Source organism: Excalfactoria chinensis, chromosome 1, assembly GCF_039878825.1.
Source record: "Excalfactoria chinensis isolate bCotChi1 chromosome 1, bCotChi1.hap2, whole genome shotgun sequence".
Classification (NCBI taxonomy): domain Eukaryota; kingdom Metazoa; phylum Chordata; class Aves; order Galliformes; family Phasianidae; genus Excalfactoria; species Excalfactoria chinensis.
Window position 1 is genome coordinate 94,664,855 of NC_092825.1, and position 21,919 is coordinate 94,686,773.

Consider the following 21,919-nt stretch of genomic DNA (forward strand, 5'->3'; position numbering starts at 1 on the left):
GATGAAAATGATCAATTAGAAGTATTGAAGGCTGTGAAAAATGGCCTAAAGGAGGCTAAAATACAAGTTAAGTAGCCAGCATTTACAGAATAATCTTGGATAAGTTTCTTAAACATAGATTTACAGAGGTATTTATGGTTTCAGTCTCTATTTATGTCTCTGATATGATCAGTAACAATAAGCAGTACCAAATGTTAGAGAAGATTCAAATAAACTGGTACATTTCTGAATAATTATTCTAAGAATGTCATTTGATCAATAGCTACATGTTTTTTCTCTTATCTAAAAAATAAAAATAAAAATCCACATGCTTTTTTAAGAAAATATATCTACAGATTTTTCATTTTATTTTTTAATTTTCAGGCTGCAGGATATTTGTAATTTGTTTTATTTGTGTTTAAGTCACTGGGCAGTTTCTGCTTTGTCTGCTGATTTTATGACAAATGGGAAAACAACACTAAAGGATTGCAGCAAATTGTCAATAGTGAACACTTCCTTTAGTACAAAACAAAAGCTTTGTTTACGTGTGGATTCATATGAAAAAAACTTTTCTGAATCGTATGTGCACAAAATATTTTAATAAGAAATAATGCAAATAGAAAATAAAAATAATCTCTCCATGCTTTCTTGATTTGAAAAGAAGCCTCTTCTAAGGGGGTTTAAACAAAGGCTGCTCACAGTTAATGAACGCAAGTGAAGCTGTGGACCTAAAAATCCCCCCCAGAAATCTTTGAAACTCCTCCTATGGCTTCCAGGTTACAACTGACATGATATTAAGTAAGTCTATCACCACGTTATCAGGACTGTCCTCGTCATGGCTGAAAACAAGGCTCCAGTACACTGAGAAACAGGTTCTTTTCTACATCCAGCCAATGACTTATAGGATTTCAATGCACAGGAAAGCCTGGGTCTGATAGTCAAAAGTCATAAGCATTTCCTCTGGTATTTCTAGTAGCTGGGCACGTAGCTACTGATTGTTCACTCGTGGTGTAAATGGAAATGTAAGTGACCTGGGCATCTTAAACATGAAATTTTATTTCATTTAATTAATTCTCAAGAATTTTATGAGTTCATGAATAAAACAGGCTGCAGGTCTGCTAACACTGGTCCCAAAGAAACAAATGTGTTAGAAAACAGACAAGGAAAATGGTGGAAAGTTCAGTGTCCGATCTGATGGCTTGAAGAAAAGCAATGCTAACAACAACAGTAATCGGGCATGGCAGTGTCATGCATACAACCATGAAGTGCATGCATAAAGAATTCTTCTTCAGGTTTCTCAGTTCCCCCACTTTGTGCACCTTTTAGTCTGGACTCACTAGGAGTATTTGTGAATTATTTCCCTAGCCTATATTTTTGTAGATGGACATATGAGCATCACTCCAGATTTGTTTGTTTGGCACTTATCACAAATACAACAGCTGCATGTTTGAAGAATGGAGGCAAAAGGATTCTGATGTGTGATATACTAGAGTCTGTTTGAACATCACACTTTCTAGCTCAGCTACATAAGTAATCATCATATGGTGCAGGGCATCATTTTACTCCTTTCCATAAAATAAACAGTAAATAAGACTAGTGAATGTATAAGCAGTTACTAGCAAAGGTAAATAATTCCAGAAGAACTTTAGCCTCTTTCTCTGATAATGCGTGATTCTAGCTAATTATTCAGCAGAACAGCATAAGCTACAGCCTACCAAAGACCTGTTATTACAAACATTCATTTACTAATGAACATGGTGCTAGCTGTTAACAAATAAACTGCTACAAGAAGATATGAATAGTGTGATGCTTAAGGGATTTCTATGATTTCTATATATATGTGAAAGTTTCATTCTGTTATCAGAATTTTTAACAGAAGTAGCAACCAGGATGTCAGATGTGATGCAAGCTAGGTATAAAAACAGTTTTTTTAAATAAACAATGGGAATAGGTAATCAAAACAAAAGAATGATAAGAAACTAACCAAGAATCTTAAAAGAGTTTTTTTTTGTTTTTTTGTTTTGTTTTGTTTTGTTTTTTGTTTTGTTTTGTTTTGTTTTTTGACACGTGTACTTGACACTATAGTAGAGACAAACTCAGAAATATATTGCTACAGAATGTTATTGAGACAACAGCATAAGTAATTTTTAAATGTTAATGGAAAATATCATGGAAAACAAAGTTCAGTGAAGCCTATCAACTAGTGAAATATAAAATAAATCATTAGACCACAAAATGATTAGTATCCAAAAGTTACAGAAGAAAAAGAGGCAACAGCAGGCAGGGATAAAGAGGGAAAGGAAGAAAGCAAGTGGCTATTGTAAATGGATGAGGTATCTGACATGAACAATGTTTAGTCATACTTTCTATGTCCTTATATGCATGCATAAAAAAAATAACTACATACCTGTATCACAATGACAATTTGTATATCTGATATGTATATAAAAGCAGTACTTAACGAAAGGAAATAAGACTAAAACAGTATATATTCATTGAATGATTAAAAATGCTTTCAAATAACATTTTTTCTTTTTCCTAACCCTCCTTACTTTGTCGTTTCTACAGTTAATTTATGAGACAGGCATTTGCAGGCATCTTACTTTTGTTAGAGAGCAACATAATAAAATGCAAGCTAAGAAATTCATTTGATTATTACTTGAGTAAATTACATTCCCTAAAAACCTCAGCACTGTAGGATAGACATTTATTATTCATTGGATGGCAGTGAAATTTCATGCAGTGTAAGTGGGGCCAGAATTTGGGCCATAAATTTTTGTAAAAATACAACACTACTGCACTACACTCTCCTTACCTCTTCCCTGGAAATTCTGCTGAACAGTAGCAACTGAAGACAAATCTACTTTTTCAATCATATGCTTCCTTCCTCCAGCCTCAAACACACCTCAACAGAAATAGTTTCCTACCCCAACAACTCATGTTTGATGATAGGTGTGAAATGTATTGGTAGCCCAGTTACAGGGTACTCAAGTGGTTATCTTGAATTTACTTGAAATGAACATCGGCCTGACAGTAAAGTAGCCAAATCTCCTGTTTTGTCCATATTTAATTTTGTGCTGTTCTCACAAAAAATGAGGACATAAATGATGACACAGTGATAAAATGCTAATGCTTCCACACAGGTCGCACAGTGTTCTCCAGTAGTTACTCTGCTGTATTCAGAGTTAGCAGTACAGTGATGAATGATGTAAAAATAAGCATTGTGACATGTATGAATTTATTCACTGATTTGGAGCTTCATTTACTACAGAAAAGCATATTTGTTTTGGTTTTTATGGGTGGTAACAATACCACTAAAGTGATGAGAAAAACACAAATTCACAAACTCAGCAAAGCTTCAAACAAGTTACAAGAGCATTTAATATTTTCACTCACCCTAATCCCAGCTGCTGGCAAATGCTGTCTGAATGCTTTTCATTCCAATCATCTGCACATGTCAGGTGCCATGCCTTCCCCATCCTGACCTGTACCAGTCCTTCAGTGCTTGCAGAACCATTAAGCAATCTCACTGTAGACCAAAATGGACAGAAGCATTTTAGACAGGTGATCAAAATACAAAGCAAAACCACCCCCAACAAAGAATGATGCAGTATGCACAGATTTATTATTGCCAGCAAAGAACAAAAGAAGACATTAAGATGCCCTACAACAGTAATAAACCCAGCACGTCCAGGATGTTGCATTCCTATAGGGAGGAAACATTATCTTCTTCTATATTTCTGCCAAAGGACAGTTTCATAGCTTGTATTTTGCAAGCGTCTCATGAAAAGACAACAAATGATACATTTTCCATCTACTCTAAACAGTGTTTATTCTTAGCCAGGACTATGTAATTTCCAGCTGCTGTGTGAAGTTTTAGCCTTAACAGCAACCAATAACTAGAAATAAGGTTTAAAATCAGAGCTAACAAAAAAATAGGATTTTCCAGTTTCAGTTGCTATGAGAACTTTCACTTTAATTGCAGCTTAAGTTAAAATAATATAATAGCAATAAAGCTCTCTGAAAACCAATATTTTCATCAAACGTTTTTCCAAAAGAGAGTATTCAGAAGAAAAATTTGTAAATTCATCAATTATGTGGTGAAAAATTTTATGCTATTAGCATGGTGACTGAGGAAGTTGGAGTAGAAGGTCAACAGAATCTGGTCTATAGCACGAGATACAGCTGCATTTGAAACAAGTAATGATTATTGCCAGCATGAAGTAGAGAAAGAAAATATGAGGTATTTGTCATTTACTGGTTACTGATTTTTTAAAAATAATATTAGCTCTCCAGAAAACTATTTTCCACTGCTTTTTCCATAATAATTAAAGCCTACCAATAAACAAACAAAGAAACAAACAGATAAATATTTGGGAATGACTCTTTGAAACCCAGAGCACACAAATGAAGTGGAATATAGATTAATGATAAACCTTAATTACACTAAATTTTGGAGCACTATTAAAAATCTCAGAATTGCATACAGTGTGAGATTTTTCTAAATTATTTTTGACACCTTTCTTCTCCCCTAGTTGAAGTATGATTCCTCTTCCTTCCTCCTCATCACTTCCACATTCATCTCCAAACACACTTCTGTTAAGCCATGAGAGACTTACTGGGCACTCAAAAAGTATTTAATTTAAAAGTTCATATACTTTAGAACTTTCCAGATGAAGACATTTGCTATGTCTTTGCTGCTTATGGGGAGCTTCAGAAGTTGGGAATATTTGAAAATGACAGTTTGTCTAGTTTAAAATGGTAGGTGTGATAAGAAATTGGTTAAGGAAAAGGAGCAAGTATTTTGGACGCTGAAAAGACTGGATGTGATGGCATCTAATTAAATTTTCATTTTATTTTAAAGATTAGATCAATTCAGCCAACTTTTGGATTAAAAGGGTTTTTGGAAACAATTCTGCCAATCCTGTAATGCTAGGTAATTTGTTAAGAAGGAATAGACAACCTATGGCAAAATAAATCTTTGTGACAATGTACAAAATGTTATTGTAGGTGATGGTAACTTCTCCAGATCTTCTTCAGCAATGTCTGGAAAAAACTTCCTAGGTCTTCTTCACTTAAGAAGAAGCTGAAATAAATTTTATTTTGTTCATTTTAAAAGGCAGGATATTACTGCAACAAAATAGGTAAAGCATTAATATGAAGACTGAATTTAGGCTTTCATGCATATATGTATGCATATAAAAGATATTGAAATCAATAAGAACTGTCAGCATACATCTAAGGACATATCTGAAGCACTAAAGTACTTAAAACAAAGGCAGATGATGATGTATTAAGCTTAAAACCTGCTTTTAACTTTCCCATTAGTGTTCCGTAATACCTTGTCAGAAAAGCACTTTGTTAGAAACAGTAATTTGGTTTCTGCTCTAGGCCCAACATGATTTTAACATCAGTTTTACATTTAAGTTGTTGTTTAGGGAATATTATTTCCATGTTACATGAAATGAAGCCATATGTTGTAAACCTAAATTTTGGAAATGACCATTTTATTAGAAGATTAAGCAACAGTAGCTATTGCTTTCCCTGTTGTATGAATCTGCACATTCACAGTGAGCAATAAATACCACTTCTGTAGCTGTGCCATGCCTTCATCCTGTGGCAATGCCTGCATGAGGTGGAGTCCAAGCAGTCTGGAGGGTGCTGTGTGCTGCACTTTAACCTCCCAATCACAGAAGTATTTGATAGTTTCTGTCAAGAAGATTTAATCCTTTGCCCACAGTACAGCATTTATACTGTTATTAATATAAAATTAATTGCAGGAAAAAGTGATAAAATTTGGAAATATTAAATGGATACAGGCAACAACATGTAATGAGTTTTCACTTTATTTGAGGTCATTATCATTATAAGCAGTCACAAGTTTAAGCACAGAGTAACTTCCTGCCTTTACCAGAAATTTCCACCAGATTACACTGGCTCAAAAATATGATTTTGATTTTCTATCCCTGACAAAGCTGACAGATACTGATCTGTAAATTTGCATGTCCTTCATGTGGTTGCAGTAGTTTACACAGTCTGTGTTATTGTGCCTATTTGCCTAAGTAACACCTACTAAATAGACATGCATCATTTTTCTATGTACGAAGGGAAACTCACTGCACTTTGCTTCATCAGAGCCATCTTCACATTGAGGTAGCTTATCACAAAGGTTATCCAATGGTATGCACTCTCCACTACGACACTGATATTCTTCAGGTGCACAGGCTCCTAAAGGAGAACAGGAAAGGAAAAGGAAATTGTAGTTAGTAGGTTAGGTTGATGTTCAATGCAGATCATTCAGCTTACCAGAAAATAAAATTGGTTGAATTGTACACAGGACTTTTCCTTAATGCCTTTCTGCTTTAATTTTCTATTCTCCATTTCCTCGCTTCCCCTTTCCATTTATTGCTTTTTCAGAATAAAGACTATTCTTAGATAAATAGAAGGGAATACATATAGCATATAGAGTAAAAATAAAGCTATAATTATTTCTGCGTCCAAGTGAATTTTTTAATGGTGCTATTTATTATGTGGAAGTTTTATTTAAGGCAAGACAATTGATCAACTTCTGAATTTTTAATATCCATATACAATTATTCATTTGACAGTCAGAATAGACTATTGTGTAACAAGGATGGAAAAGAATATGGTTTCTAAACATATCAACTTGGAATAGCTGATGCCATATTTTTCACAGGAATCATTTTGCATGGCTAGATGAGAACAATAATTTCAAATCCGCCTTTTTAAAAAATCACATTTTATATTATAAAAAAACACATTTATAGTCAAATTATGCTATATCTCAATATTTCATTGAAAAACAAAATGAGAAGAAAAATCTGCTTTTCTTCTAAAATTCACTTAATGGCAATGCTTTTATCTTTGGACCTGTAGGCTAATGAAATTAGTATGTGTCCTTTGGCTGCAAAGATCATCAATAAGCATAATTCTTTTGGAAATGAAAACCTTTTAATATATTTAAACAGAACTGGCAATGGCCACTTTGAGAACTCTACCTTACTAAGCTTAATTCACATTTTACAGCAAAGGTTCAGTTTTTGCTGAACCAGCTGAAAGAAGTCAGCATTGTTGGGCTTAATAAATGCGATAGAGAAGAAAGAAAAGGCAGGAGCAGAATGGGTTTACCTTCAGCTCAGTCTCATACAAAGGGAACTGATTTTGCAACAATAAATCAATGGTTATGATTTGTTCAGATATTAACTAAATTGATATCTGTGTTACTGTTAATCTGTAAAAGAGTTGTAGCTTCTTAATCTGACAGAAGATGGTTGTCTTTATATTTAAAGGAAAAAAAAGTGTAGATTCTTGTTTTCTTTCTCGTGCAATTGAATGGTACTGCACCCATCTCCTAACACAGTGCTTTTCTATTCTTATTTTTGTTGTCAGACTTCCACAGAAGTAACACAAAACCTTTAGTTATTTTCAACAAGATTTGTTCTAGACATAGTATATGGATTTGTCCTAGTAAGCATGCTGCTGTTCCATATACTTTTGTAATTGGCACAATTTTGCGTGTTTTTGGAGAGACAATCTCTGAATTTTGCAAATGATAGGTCTAATTGCAATCAAGAAAAACAGAATTATTTCATCAGGGGTCTGACCAGGACCAGGAGCAATGCTGCCCAAATATATAGAAGTACCTTTTCCGAGACCCTTCAGTATTAAGTGTACCACTGGCAAGTTTGCACAGGACACCAAACAAAGTTGATACAACAGATGGAAAGGATCCAAAGGGACTTGGAGAAGTTTGTAGGCATGTGTAAACCTAACAGGATTCAGTACTGCTCTTGGGTTGGGGCAATTCCAGATGTGTGTGCAGACTGGGAGAAAAACTCACTGAGAACAGACCTGCAGAGCATGACATGGTGGTCCTCCACGAAAGGCTGGCCATGAGTTAGCAGTACGCACTTGTAGCTCAGAAGACATCAGTGAATGTGTGACAAAGTGATTGAATGACAGAGCTTTTATAAACAATCATTAATATTCACTTAATATTTGAAAGGTTTATCAACCAAATAATGAGTCACTTTTTTCCATACAATTGCAGAGAACGAGAGATGATAAGATACTGACCAATAGGTAATTTTATAAAGTAACAAAAGTGTTGCTTTTTTTACTAGAAAACATAAAGTGCAGATGGAAAACTGCAAGTCTTTTTAACTTTTTGGTATTTTTTTGTTGATTAAGAACAGAGAGACACCTCCTAAACTGCATTCAATTGTATTTCAACTTTGGTATAAGCTCTTAAAGACAGGAGATCATACACTTACCTAGATGGTAGCCAGTAGTAAAGTTTGCAAGAAATCCCTTTCTTGTTGAAAACTCGTCCGTAAAGAAAGTTACTGTCATTTGGTTTGTTGTAGAGAAGACATCAGGCAACGGGTCGTTTCCTGTATAGACAGCTATTTTCCAGGAAAACATGAACAAATGTATGTTATTTTGTTCTGATCTATTTTGAAATATTTTAGGATTCAATGCAAATGCTGCTACTAAATGAACGCAGTTATTTCTCAAAACTAAGTGCAATAAGATTGCAATGACCAAAGCTCAATGCCTAATTTGACATAACAATACAGAAAATAAGGTTTGACCAAGACATGTCCAAAAGCATGAATTATTTACTGAGAAGTTTCTTTCTTTTGGATGTATCACAGTATCACAGTATCGTGCAAGTTGGAAGGGACCTTAGAGATCATCGAGTCCAACTCCCGGGATTTGAGCCTTTCTGTGTAGCAGAGCAGCATTTCTACCACTTGCGCCACAGGGGGGATTTGAACTCCGGGCCTCCAGTGTTGCAAGCAGCACCTTATACCACTGCGCCACCGGGGCATGTATGACAAGCTGAGTGTTTACAAACATTCTGGAAATGCAATGTCACTTACAGTATGTTATCTCAAGTTCTTCTCCTAGTTTCTGAGACACATGAATATGAAGAAATTAAGAAGAAAGAGAGAATTTATTTCCTTTACATCAGACCCACAAGTTTGCTTGAGTGCCCTGACTGAATTCATTTTACTCCACATAAGTGTTACTTGCCCAAAAGTAAGGAATCTTGTCCTCTGCCATCTCTGACTTCAACTACATCATAAATATTTTCCAGATCAAAAACCTGAAAATGAAGTTGAATGTTTTTTCCTTTTTCGGCATTTAAGTACCATACACCTAGAAAATAGTAACACACACACACAAATCACCTCAGTGCTTTTTAGAGTTTACTGTGTAATTTTCATGTTAAAGAAAAAAAAAACAAAAACATCTCAGCAGCAATATTCAGAACCACCCAAGAGATGTAGAAGTTTAAATCTTATTTTTAAAAGCAGCTTTCATTGTCCAGACCTAAAATTTCATTGACTCTGGTTCTCTAAAATACCTTTGAAATTTGAATTTAAGCTTCTGACGTACATACATGCATCTATTACCATTCATGGCATATGCAGTTTTCTCTGATGTAAAAAGGGTAATTATTTTGGAAATGTGAAAACATGACAAATAGTTTTGTCATGTAATCCTCATGCTATCTGAAGCAAAATATTTTCTATTATTGTTCACAGAAAACTGCCTTTCAAGTTAGTCACAGAAGAAGTATTTGCCTCTGTTTAATCCACCCTTACCATATTTATTCTAAGTGAGGATACTATAGAAATCTTGCAAAGTTAAAATAAGCAATAGAAAACATTTTTCTCACTTCATAGAAAAAAAAATATTTTCTTGCTAGTTACAGTGTCATCTGGGAACTTGTGAAATTAACACCTGGAAATGAGATCCATATCTCAAAAGGGACAGAAGCACAGAATAACGTTTTTTGTGATTAGCATCACAACACAATTCTACAGTTAAAGGTGAAGTAATAAATAATTGAAATTTAATTAAGAAGAAACAGCAAAGTTCTCTTCCTTGCTTCATACATCAATGGCACATGGCATATCACCTTGAAACACCATAAGTCTAATTTTCTTTTTCACTTTTGCCAACTCTAGCTTAATCGGTATTAGGTAACGTTAGTAGGATAATGCTGTCTTTTCACCAATATGTTAAGAAACATTCAGTAGAGAAGTAATCCCTTGCAAAATGCAAACTTACATTCTTTCACCTTAAAAAGGTTAACTACTTAATAGAAGTGATGACTGGCAAATACAATGAGGTGAAATGTCAAAATGCAAACATTCAGCACTTTGTTGTATTGACATAAAAATATTTGACATGAAAGATGTGATGTGACCAGCCAGTCTGTAATGGTTATGCTCATTATAATCTTTTTTTAATCAACTGGCATGAGATTCCTTAGCTTCTTCTAAGTGCCATATACATAGAGTTCAGTTAAAAAGAGCCCATTGTAGTTAACTAAAATCTTTTTGGCTTGACAGTAGGAATGCACATTTAGAGCCTTTATACAACTAAACTTTTCCTGAAGACTTGGAGAAGAATAACTTACAAGAAGCTTGATTAGGATAATCGTTTGGAAAATTTTCAGAGCTGAATGTACTGTTTGATTCCCAGAGTTCAACTGGACCTCCACAGTCAGCTGAAAAAGAGAACATTTGAAAAAATATATAATTAATCTATTGCCTTACTGTTGCAATCAGTTGTCTTCAAAGACAATTTGGAAAAAGTAATTTTATGAAGAAGATATTTAATGTTATCACTACAAGGACCCAGCTATTCTGCTATTGTTATAAAGCTTGAATAATCAATTATGAGAAGTCACGATGCCAGTAAGGAACATTGGAGTAGCAAGATGTGTGAGAACTTCATTGTCCTTATCAGTTGCAGTTTTGAAGTCAGACTTGCTGACCCATTTAATTCATGCCATTTCACTACCTATAGCTATAGGTAAGAGAAGTGCTAGTGACAAGGTGTACACCTGGATTTCTAATGGTGTTATGAAAAGTTATTCCACATGTAGGCAGTGGAGTAACATAATTTCTTTCATGTGGTGAGTACTGGTATGCAAACTCTACATGACAGAAAATTGGCTGAAAAGTTTGTAATTTAACAGTCAATTAATTAAAAAGCTAGAAAACAAACATGTAAGAAAGGAAGCTCCCCTTTCCGTCTTAATGTATGAATACGCATGTATGCCTTGCTTATTTGATCAAATTTTTTTGAACATTAACAGAGATACTGAAGTATAAAGCCTATTTTGTCAATTATAGGAAATACTTTGCAGCAAGATCATTTGGAGCTGTCATTGCAAACATTAGAATTTATTGGATAATTTCTTGACAGCAATATTTTATCTGAAAAAATCTTCAAATAATTCTAAAAAAAAAAATCTGTTAAAGTCTTTACCTTTTCACTGCTTATCTTTGGTAAGAAAGCAATGCATTTTCTAATTCCATAATGTTTTAAATTGTGTTGATTATTTTAATTACTGCAAGTATTACTGTCTAATTCATCAATTAGTTATGAAACTTTAAAGTTAAAATTTATTTTAAAACAACCATTTCTATTAGTGTATCTAATATTTTCTCCATCTTCCTCATGTTTTCCAAAAAAGTGATAATAGTGATATGATATATAACCCTTCCAGAAAAAAATAAAAATAAAAATAGAAATCCTCTGTGCTTTTGCCAAAACATTAATTTATATTGACACACACATTAAAAGCGTGGAATCTACTCTGTAATTTCCATACTGGGGTTTGTATTAGAAGACAGGTTATAAATGAATATGAAGATTAAAGCAATCCTTGTTTTAGATGAAAGTGTAAGCTGACAGTCTTGTGTAAATGACAAAAGGAAATCCAGCTTTCATACCACTCAGCATGGCAAAAAAAAAAAAAAAAAAAAAAAAGACTTTTCAATGAGCTTTTGTGGCACTGTGAATTACACCACTGTTTCTCACTGAAGCTCTAAGTCTAGCAAAGGAAATTGGCTCAATGCAAATTCTTTCATCTCTTGTTTATAGATGTGACATTTGTAGTGAAATCATCAGTGTTAGTAAAGTTGCACCACATCCATCAAAATAATGTCATGCTTCTTTGAAGATGATTGATAATATTGACATTTTTCAGCAGGTTACAGGCAGCATATACATAGCATGCCTCAACAAGTCAAAATGCAATTGAGTTAGTTTTTCCTCAGGAACTGCTTAGATGGCGTTTTTACACCATGTTGAAGAACAGTATGGATCCTCTTATTCATTTTATATGGGAGTTAGTTATACACCACATGAATACTCCATTCTTAAATATTCAGGCCTCAACGCTATTCTTTGGGTTGAGATCTATAGTTTGAAAACTGTTTCTATGGCAGTTTGGTAGTAGCACTCAGCTATAGCTTACTACAGATACTTTCTATCATTAATCATTTGATCAAAGTTATCTTACAAGCTGCATTTACCCACACAACCTGGAAGAGTGCTGGTGGTGGCATATATCAGCACTTCCCAACAGTTTAATGAAAATTGCAATCAAATTCCAAAACTTACCTTGCTTACCTGACTGAAATTACTAGTGCTAATAACATTTTATTTTGCTAACAGGAATGTCTTGTAGGACTTTACGTCCCTTTTTCATGACAGTGCTCTAAAATTTAATTTTGCGCTTACATTCAGAAGAATTGGTTTCCTTAACTGTTCTGATGCAATAGATTTAGAGATGACAGATTTGATAGAATCTCAATTAGTTCATAGCGCATCAATATAAATATAGTGTGAATAGTCCTCTTCTTTCTTCTTATGTTTAGACTTCTATTAGCTGTATGCTTTAAATGGATTATCTAGATATGCCTTCTAAGGGACAGTAAATACAAGAGGAGGCAGTTCTGGAACATATTTGCTGATTTAATGATTTCAAGCCTTCTGAGAATAGATCTGGAAGTCCTTGTTTTCCCCCAGAAAGTTTGTGTCTCTTCCACACTATGTTACAAAGCCTCATCAAATATTTTTATTTTGCCACAACCTCTTTTCATATTTGTATCCACTTCTGGATGTATTTTGAATGTATTTACATCAGTTTTTGAATATATGTGAAGCTGTTTACATCGTATGAAATTATTCTTCATTATTTTATGTGCATTTTCCAGATTTAAAATAATGCCTAAAGGTATTTTTGCATATTTTGCTTCAGCGAGATTCTTCTAACTTACTCTGTGAAATGTACATCTGGATTAATATATATAGAAACATAATTCCTCCTATTTCATTAACTTTCAATTGAGGTGGAGAAGATGCACAAGGAAAATCAACGCTCTTCCAATTCCTGAGATTCAGAAGGGAAGCCAAGGAACCAGTTATGGGAGTTGAAATTAAACTACTCATAGCAGGGAAATAGCTCCATCCACTGTTACTAGAGCCAGCAGCTATTCATCACTGGGAGAAAACTGAGCAAAGCAAGACCGTGTTCAAGAGGTGTCTTTTTGATGTGCTACAAGATATAGTTTAGTTGCTTAGTGCTAGTAATAATGGTGATAGGAGAATGGTTGGACTAGATGATCTTGTAGGTCCTTTCCAACCTTGTGATTCTATGATTCTATCATTCTGTGAAGCCTGATAAAGCCAGTATTTGATTCTGGCACACTCATAATTTATGCAAATATTGAAACCACTGATTAGATCAGGCAGACAGTGTCCTTTGTTGTTTTATTTTTCCTGTAATCAGAACTCCTAACTGTCTTCTCTGTTTTTCTAGTAAGAATTTTTACAAGCCAAATACTACTCTCTTTTTCCTTCTTAATGTAGTGATATCTAAAATGAATAACAACATGGCCAAATGCATATTGGAAGATCTCTTTCACTGTGAGCCTTGTTCCAGATAAATATTTCAATTTTGGGTATTAAACAGTCATATGGATCATATGGATCATCATTGTGCATGTGTTCTCAGAGCTTGGCGAACTTATGAACTTATGCTCTTGAGACCTATGGAGATATTGTGATGTGACTTTGCTAACCCTTTTGTCATTATTAATCATTTATAATTTCAAATACAGAAGTTACTGTCCTCCTCTTTCTTTGTTCTCTCCACTTTACTGTTGTCCTGGAAGTTTTACTAGTTAAAGATCTGCAAAATAAATTCTAAATTCTTTACTGAGTCTGGCTGGGATGGATTTCTCCATACATCTCCAAAGCCAGTAAGCTGTCACTTGGCAAGAGGTAGGGAAGGGACATTTCATGAACAGCTGAGCAAAATTAACCAAAGATATATTCCATTCTTCTGTATGGTGTTACACTCAGTAAAAAAACTGGAAAAGGTGGGACTCTTGTTATAAACACATCTGTCCTTCTGAACAAACACTATGTGCACTGGGGCCCAGGTTGCCAAGATAGAGTTTACTTATGGCCAAGATGTGGCTTCCTCCTTCTGCTTTTTTGCTAACAGAAAGAAGGTTTGGTTTAGCAAGCAACTACCGCAACTTGTATTTCACTCTTCAAGTCTTGGAAGATAATGTACTGATAGCTTAAGCTGTGAATCTGCCAATTCTATTGCTATGAATGGAGTCATGAGCAGCAAGCCTAACAACTATCTTGAAGTTAATTTTATAATGTTGGAGAATTTTTTAAAGCTGTAGGGAGCTTACAGCAGATTTTGAGTCACAGAAACACAAATACAGGAGTAAGAAATAATTATCATCAGTAGTTTTGTATTTACTTACTGGGAACTGAAGCTGTTGTAGTGGTAACTGGAAATGCAGTTGGCTCTACATAATTGCTTTCATTACACTTTCCCTCTGTCAGGCTAATATCATCCAAGGCAATCTCACTTGGAGCAATTCTTGTAAAGGCATCAAATATAACCTGGAATTTTTGATACACAACATTCTGTATCACTTACCAATCAAAACCTTATGATCTTATGGCTTATCTACATTAAAAACTGCAATTTATCTGATGTTCATTACTGTGTTTTACTATATATGTACTTAAAGAAATCCTGCTGCCAAAGCATTTGTGAAAAAGACATTTTGTTGTCTTTAATGTGTATGGCATAGGTATAGAGTATGTCTAAGTAAAGTATTATAACTCTGTTCTTGAGGTCCCAGGACACACATTTGCTAGAAATGTGATGCAGCCAGGTCACAGATATATACATTTCCTTGGGCAGTGAATGCATCTTTCTGATAGTGTTTTTGCATTGATAAAATCTATTATAGCAAGATAAGACTTAAAAAATACTGATAAAATAAATTTCGAGACATGGATCATTAGGTTCATTTGGAACAAAATTGACATCAATTAAAGAAAACTACATCAATAAGTCTAAATGTTTAACAAACCTTAAAATCAGATGTTTCATTTAAAGTTATTTGTCCATAAATCCATTTTTCCCCATAGTTTCCTTCTTTCTGGAAAATTATCTTTTCCAGACCATATTCACTTCTTATGCTAACGCATAAACGGTAAATGTTAGGACTGTACATGTAATACCTAGAGGAGTAAAAGGAAAGTTTTCTATTTTTAGAGCAAAATGAAAGTTTGTGGAGTAATATCTAACTTTTTAATGTTTGGAGTTTCATTTGTCATGATTAAAACTGAAAGTTTTACTTGGTATTTCACCACATTTTCTGTGGGTACTTAGTTAAGCTTTCTGACAAAAATATTTCATGGATTCTTTTATACTTCTGTGTAGAAATAAATGCTGGGTATGGGGTGAAAAAGAATACATCAAAGCTAACTGCAAGACTCACGCCTATAATGGAGTAAGTTTCAGAAGTTAAGACTGGTCATGGAAGTTTAAAGAGATGTAGGTTAGTCCACTGACTTGAACTAATATATATGAAAATATTATTTGGTTTTATTTTTAAAAGAAATATATGTTTGGGATCTAAATGTAATATGTAGAGATTATGTAGCACTACCAAAAACTTAGACAAGATGGATCTGAAGAGATCAAAGGCAAACTTTGAATTCGAACTCTTCCTTCTTGAACTCCGAGTCCTGTGGGTGTTGAAATATAGAATCCTGCAATATAAGAGCACACTGTAGACAATACCAAACTTTCTTTTTTCAAACAAGAGCAAGGTGTTTTTTGTTTTGTTTTTCTATTAAAAAGTAATATTAATAGTATCAAGCACAAGAATTTCTAATGCACTGAAATATCCCTGACACAGTAGAAGTGAACAGTCAACAACATTAAAATGAACTTTTAAGCTTGTTGCGTGGTCCTGAGAACTAGGCATGAAATGAGAAACTAACCAACCCTTCTAAGCTTCCTGGGAGACCTGCATTTTCTTCAGTAAAATTAGGTATTAATTTGAGTGATTTCTGCTTAGTTTATAAAGATGTCATTCTGTTTGGCATTGTGACTTTGTGGAAGAATTTCCCGGTGTTGCAATACGGAAATATAATATAAGGCCAGGTTACAGAATCATTGTGTTTTATCACAGAAAAGTAAAATAAACAACAACTAAACAGAGACAAAGGCCTAAAATAAGACTTTTCCCTTATTGAAATCTTGGCTGCAATTTCAGATTTTATTCTACCTATCCTCATACCTAGCTAATACCTAGATACACAAACAATTACATAGAATTTTCAAATAGTTATAATTAATGTACATTATACCACATTGTTATTTATACCCTCAGATTAGCTAGAAGATTCAACACACATACACAAACACAAACACACAAAATGTTGCATTAGAAAATCATAGATCAAAAGACAAATGGTATCCAGATTTCAGGCAATAAGAGTGGCATTCTTATTTAGAAAATGTCTTTATATAGCCAAAATGACAGCCCTCTGTCTTTATTACATCAATTTTCTGAGCATTCTGATTCAATTTGGGAAAACTTGTCGAGTAATGAATGGCTTTTTCCATTAGCACTTCTGCTGTTAGAATGTTTTTTACATTGCATGTATCATATTTTAATGAAGTATAATGCTGTGTAACAAAATCGGACGTGAACAAAAAGCGAAATGAACTTTAAGCCTAATCTAACCAAAATAAATAATTTCTAATGGAGGTCATAAGTATTATGGTTTGGTTTTGAGGCTTGTTAAGGATATTTTAATACCTCTGTTTGCAGCAAAAAATATAGAGCAGCAAAACAAAAGTACATAGCCTATGAAATACCTAGAGATTAACACTGCAGTTTACGTTTTTATTTCAAATAGAACTACTAGAAATATTAATATTTAAAAGAAAATTAACAACATATATAGAAATGTTATATACATCAGCTTAGACCTATGAAAGTGAAAGAGTAAACATCTAGAATGTATTAGCATTGTCAAGACAGACGGAAGTCATTGTCAAATGTCTCGGTAAGTAAATATTACATTTAGAAAATGTTCATTTACGCAAAGAGGGGAATAATTTGTATACAATAACATGATGAATTATGTTTTTCTTTTCCTGTGAGTAACTTTTGCCAGAGTAACCTGCAATTTTTCCAGATACTTGTCACTGCATAATTTATTTGACTTACATAGCATACATATGGTGATCGTGAAGTCCAAATTGCATTAACTACTTTTAGTTGGGCTGACCAATCAGTTTAGTTAGATTGTTTGTTTGCCTGTTGAACTAGAAAAACTTCTGGATCCAATTTCTGAAAAAGCACTCATGGTATTCATTCAAACTCCTGTCAGTATTATGATATGATCTCTCTTTTGATAAAGTTATTTTGCCATTGATGTTCCTGGAGTTTGTTGTGCATATGTGTGTTGAAAATTAGTGTGTCTGGTGTATTATTGCAACTAGGAACAAAGAAGCCCTATATACCACACAGATCTACCTTTTTTAAATAAAACATATTCTATGATTGTCATGATGTAGACAAGGATGAAAACGTAGTTTCGGTAAAAGAATAATATATTTTTTCTTCCCTTTAAGGTAAAGAAGGAATCTTTTTACCTACAGCACTATTGTAAAATAGAAATATCTTCCTTGGACTTCAAACAGCATTAAAAGTCCTTAATACCTCATACTTTAATCACTTCATATGTTTAATTTATTTTTTAGTTTTGGTTTTGGTTACTTATACAAGATGAAAATGAGTAGCATAAACCTTTTTGTCTGATAACTCTGAATCATTTTTATGGCAGAATAAAATTGCATCCTCTCTAAAGAAAACAACTTAGACTTATAAGATAAAATTAGCTTTTCCTTTTAATCTGAAGGCAATTCGTATTTGACCTTACCTGACACATTTCCAAATGTATGATCAAAATCAGGACCACTCATAAAGGGAAAGGTAGGACCCTGATGTCTTTCCCAGTCTAAATCATCATCTAAATCTTGTATCCAGTAACAAAAGCCATCTTCAAAAGTGCAACTGACTCTCTCAAAATCTGTTAATAAGAAGCTCTAGTAAATGAAAATGACAATGTCATGGTTTTGCAATTTTGTAATTTTGCTCTCAGTATTCCACATCATAACATCATGATAAAGCATGGATAATTTTGACGAATGTGCTGCTCACAAAAGAAGACTGAATGTCCCAGAGAACATCACGGTCAGTCATATGACACGAACTCTATATAATCTCACTTCAGTGCTGGACTCGCTCTCTTGGACCTTGCCAGCCAGGGGGGAGCCGTGTGGGAGCGTTCCAGCCGTTTCGCCTAGAGTTACAGTAGGCCTCTCAGTTTCGGGACTCACTCTCACCTATTTTACTTGATTCATTAGCCTTAATTCCAATTATATTGTATTACACTGTGTTATTCTGTATTCTGATATAGTATTCAGTAAATAAGTGTGCCTCCTTAGATCGTTGCCGCTGTATTTATTTTCCTTTTCCCTTTTTCCCTTTTCCTTTTGGGATAGCAGCCCTGCAGGCCGTCTATTTCCCCTGTCACAGGTGCAGGTAGACTTTAGGTTAAACCGTGACAGACAAATATATTAAATATTTTCTCAGATTTACATAAGAGTAAGTGACAAATTTTCAAATGTGTTTGAAAATTGGATCCCATGGTGACGCTCTTCTAAGAAAAATCATTACTCACTGAAATGTTTATTTTTTACTGTCAACAGCTCATTGCCATTGAGGGTGGCCTGAAGGCTGCACTCCTTCATCAAACTTCTTTCCTAATCCTTTGCCAATAAGTGGCGGATGAACAAGACTCTTAGCCACAATTCAGGCTGCTCCAGCTAAAAGTGCTTCCTATCAGAGCCACCAGCTATGTGCTCAATATGTAAGTAATGTTCTTCATGCACCAGGAATGCTCCTTCTTTGATCATACAGAAAGACATTACTTCCCACAATTTGCTCTGTGTCTTTTCATGGCACCTTGATTTCCAAATCAGCCCACATGACAAGAATTTAGTAACACCTTGGAAGTGTCTTCTGCAGCATACCCCTCTCTAGTTACATTCCCTATTCATTTCTACCCAAAATTTAGCAGCTGAAGAAATCTTCACTTAAAAATCCACATCACACATCTAGTTTTTTAACAACTACTAAGGTACATCAGAGCATGAGTTGTATTGTTGCATTTTGTCACTGAAGACTTATTACATCTGGATTTTTTTTATTTATTTTTATTTTTATTTATTTATTTATTTTTCCCAATATCTATTCACTGAAGCGGTATTTTCCTTAATGATTTGTTTTACCACTTGGGACTGCTATTTGTGGCAACGAGATAGGACACAAGAAACCCCAGAGAACAGGTATTGCCTAGAGATAACAAAGTAATGATTAGCAGTAGTGATCACACTGTGTTTGCTAGTGAAAAAACTTGCCTAATGGAATCTTAAGGAAATATATCCATAGTTTTGTTCTTTTATTTTATCAGCACAAGCATTGTAAGTCAACTCCCTATTGCTAGATCCAGGCCCGTATGACTGTAGACAGTCATTCTGAGATCAATTATATGATCTGTAAAAAAAGATGAAATTTCCCAGTGTGGGCCAAGGTGAAGGACCAAGGCTAGAAAATACTGCTTATCTCTCCATTTCCATTTCATAAAACTGAAAATATAATCTCATCAGGCAATGCAGACTACCACAACAACAGTGACAACAAAAAAGAACACTTACTTTTTAGTTCACTTGCATTAAAAGCAGTGTATATTGCATTAAAGCCATTGTAGTTTCCAGAATAATCAGATGTAAACCTGACTGTAACCTCATGAGAAAAAATGTGAACTGTCTCAGGATTAGATCCTGAGAGAGAAGCTGAAAACAGAGAGAAAATCAGTCAGAAAGAAATCAATCCCATGTATAATGAAATCCACAGCACTGTTATGATAAAAGCTCTTCTGAATTTTAGAGTGCTCTCTCCTGTACTGTGATCCTGTCTATAAGATATTCAAAATCCTCATAGATCTCGTAAACATGTTTATTGTGCTGCAAATTTTCTCAAGATGTACAGATATGCACTCTAAAACTCTGTACTAACAATACTGTATATATTTGTTATCTATACTTTCACAGTTTAGTAATTAGTACATACGCTTACAGACATTTGAGGAGAAATTTTGAAATTAATATAAAATTATTTTATTTATTTAAATGTAGAGTCTACTGGAAATGTACCCTTTAACTGCAATATTTTACAAAACCAGCTGAAGGACAATCTTTAAGATTATCTTTACATCATCACACTATTACCAGTCACTCTCACAGCAGCCTTTCAAAATGTGGAAGTTAACATTCCTGCAAATAGTATTACTGAAGCAATCTCTCCCACAGAAATTTAAATCCTAAAGTGGATTTATATTCAGAGCAGTATTGAAGGAGTATTGTTTCTCTTTTCTGTACTCCGTGTCTTTCACTACTTCACATTCCCATTCTCTCCCTGCTTCCAAAATGGAATACATAATTAAGATATGTCTGACTTAGAGAAGGATTTTGGATCTAGATATTTATCTTCAAGTACACGTATTCCGTCTGTGATGGAATTCAGCTGGATAAACTGAGTCTAGTGAAAAATGGGCAGAAACCTAGTTTTCCAAAATAAAATACAGAGAGAAATTAATTATATACCTTCAGAATCTTCACTATCGATATCCAGAGCTGAGTTAGTAATACCACACATATAATAATTTGCAGAGAGTACCACAGTACTCATCCCATCAGCTTCAGTTTAAATGACTTATTTTAATGTCACTATGGATGACATTAAAGAATCATGGTAACGGTCAAGGTATTTACATTGCTCAGATAAGACCTTTAAAAAATGGTTGTTTCTTACATGTTAGGCAAGCATTTATCTGTCTATTGCATAAGAATGGTTAAGTATATTGAGATCAGCTTTAAAAGGAAAGCTCTACACAAATTCATTCTTTCTTTCACTTAAACATACATGTGCAATTTTTAATTTATTTATTTTTTTCAGTTTGAAACCTTTTACTACTTGAATTCAATTAATGGGAAAGTAACATTAGCTGAAAAATAACTTTACCTCTTAAAGTCTTGTTTTGTCCTATACCTTCAAAAATATTTAAGTTGTCCATAAACTGTTCTGTATCAAAAGAAGTGAAGTTCACCTTAATGGATAATCCTTGAGGCACACTAAGATGAAAACAGAAGCATAAACCAGAAAAAATAATACTTTCAAAAAAAAAAATAAATATATATATATATATAATGTAACAAATTCGCTGTATGCTTGAATAACATTCAGTTCAGAAAACAGTTCAAATAATGTCAATCAAGATTGGTAATTAACATTAGCTATTTGACTAACTCCTAGTTTGTAGAATTGCAGAGTTAATAGAGCATTGATCTTTTGTAAAAGTAGAGGTATTTCTAAACTCACTGGAGTCAAGTATATTTTAGAAACTGAATCTTTTAAAAATTGAGAATATTCAGTTGGACAGTCATTTTTTTACTCTATGTTTCATTAATTCTAAATCACTTTTGAATACATTACTGATAAATAATATCTAGATGCTCAGGCAGAATTCTCTAAGTCAGAGAAGTAGTGTGATGGTATCAATATGAATATCAATATCAATATCAGTATGAATAGTAAGACATCAAAATCTTTCAGAAGAGATGGATGTAAATCCTTCTCGTAAATCC

General features: G+C 33.8%; 1 protein-coding gene across 1 annotated transcript in view; it reads right to left on the bottom strand.

The window, feature by feature from the left end:
* Nucleotides 1-21,919, bottom strand: part of TMPRSS15 (transmembrane serine protease 15) — a 53,428-nt gene that overhangs the window by 12,199 nt on the left and 19,310 nt on the right. The window contains exons 10-20 of the mRNA XM_072356038.1: nucleotides 21,297-21,406; nucleotides 19,931-20,068; nucleotides 18,091-18,240; nucleotides 15,801-15,903; nucleotides 15,219-15,369; nucleotides 14,598-14,739; nucleotides 10,436-10,525; nucleotides 9,040-9,165; nucleotides 8,274-8,405; nucleotides 6,097-6,207; nucleotides 3,376-3,508 (exon numbers count right to left, since the gene is read on the bottom strand). Of these exons, the coding sequence (XP_072212139.1) occupies nucleotides 3,376-3,508; nucleotides 6,097-6,207; nucleotides 8,274-8,405; nucleotides 9,040-9,165; nucleotides 10,436-10,525; nucleotides 14,598-14,739; nucleotides 15,219-15,369; nucleotides 15,801-15,903; nucleotides 18,091-18,240; nucleotides 19,931-20,068; nucleotides 21,297-21,406 (1,386 nt within the window). The remainder of the gene's footprint in view (nucleotides 1-3,375; nucleotides 3,509-6,096; nucleotides 6,208-8,273; nucleotides 8,406-9,039; nucleotides 9,166-10,435; nucleotides 10,526-14,597; nucleotides 14,740-15,218; nucleotides 15,370-15,800; nucleotides 15,904-18,090; nucleotides 18,241-19,930; nucleotides 20,069-21,296; nucleotides 21,407-21,919) is intronic.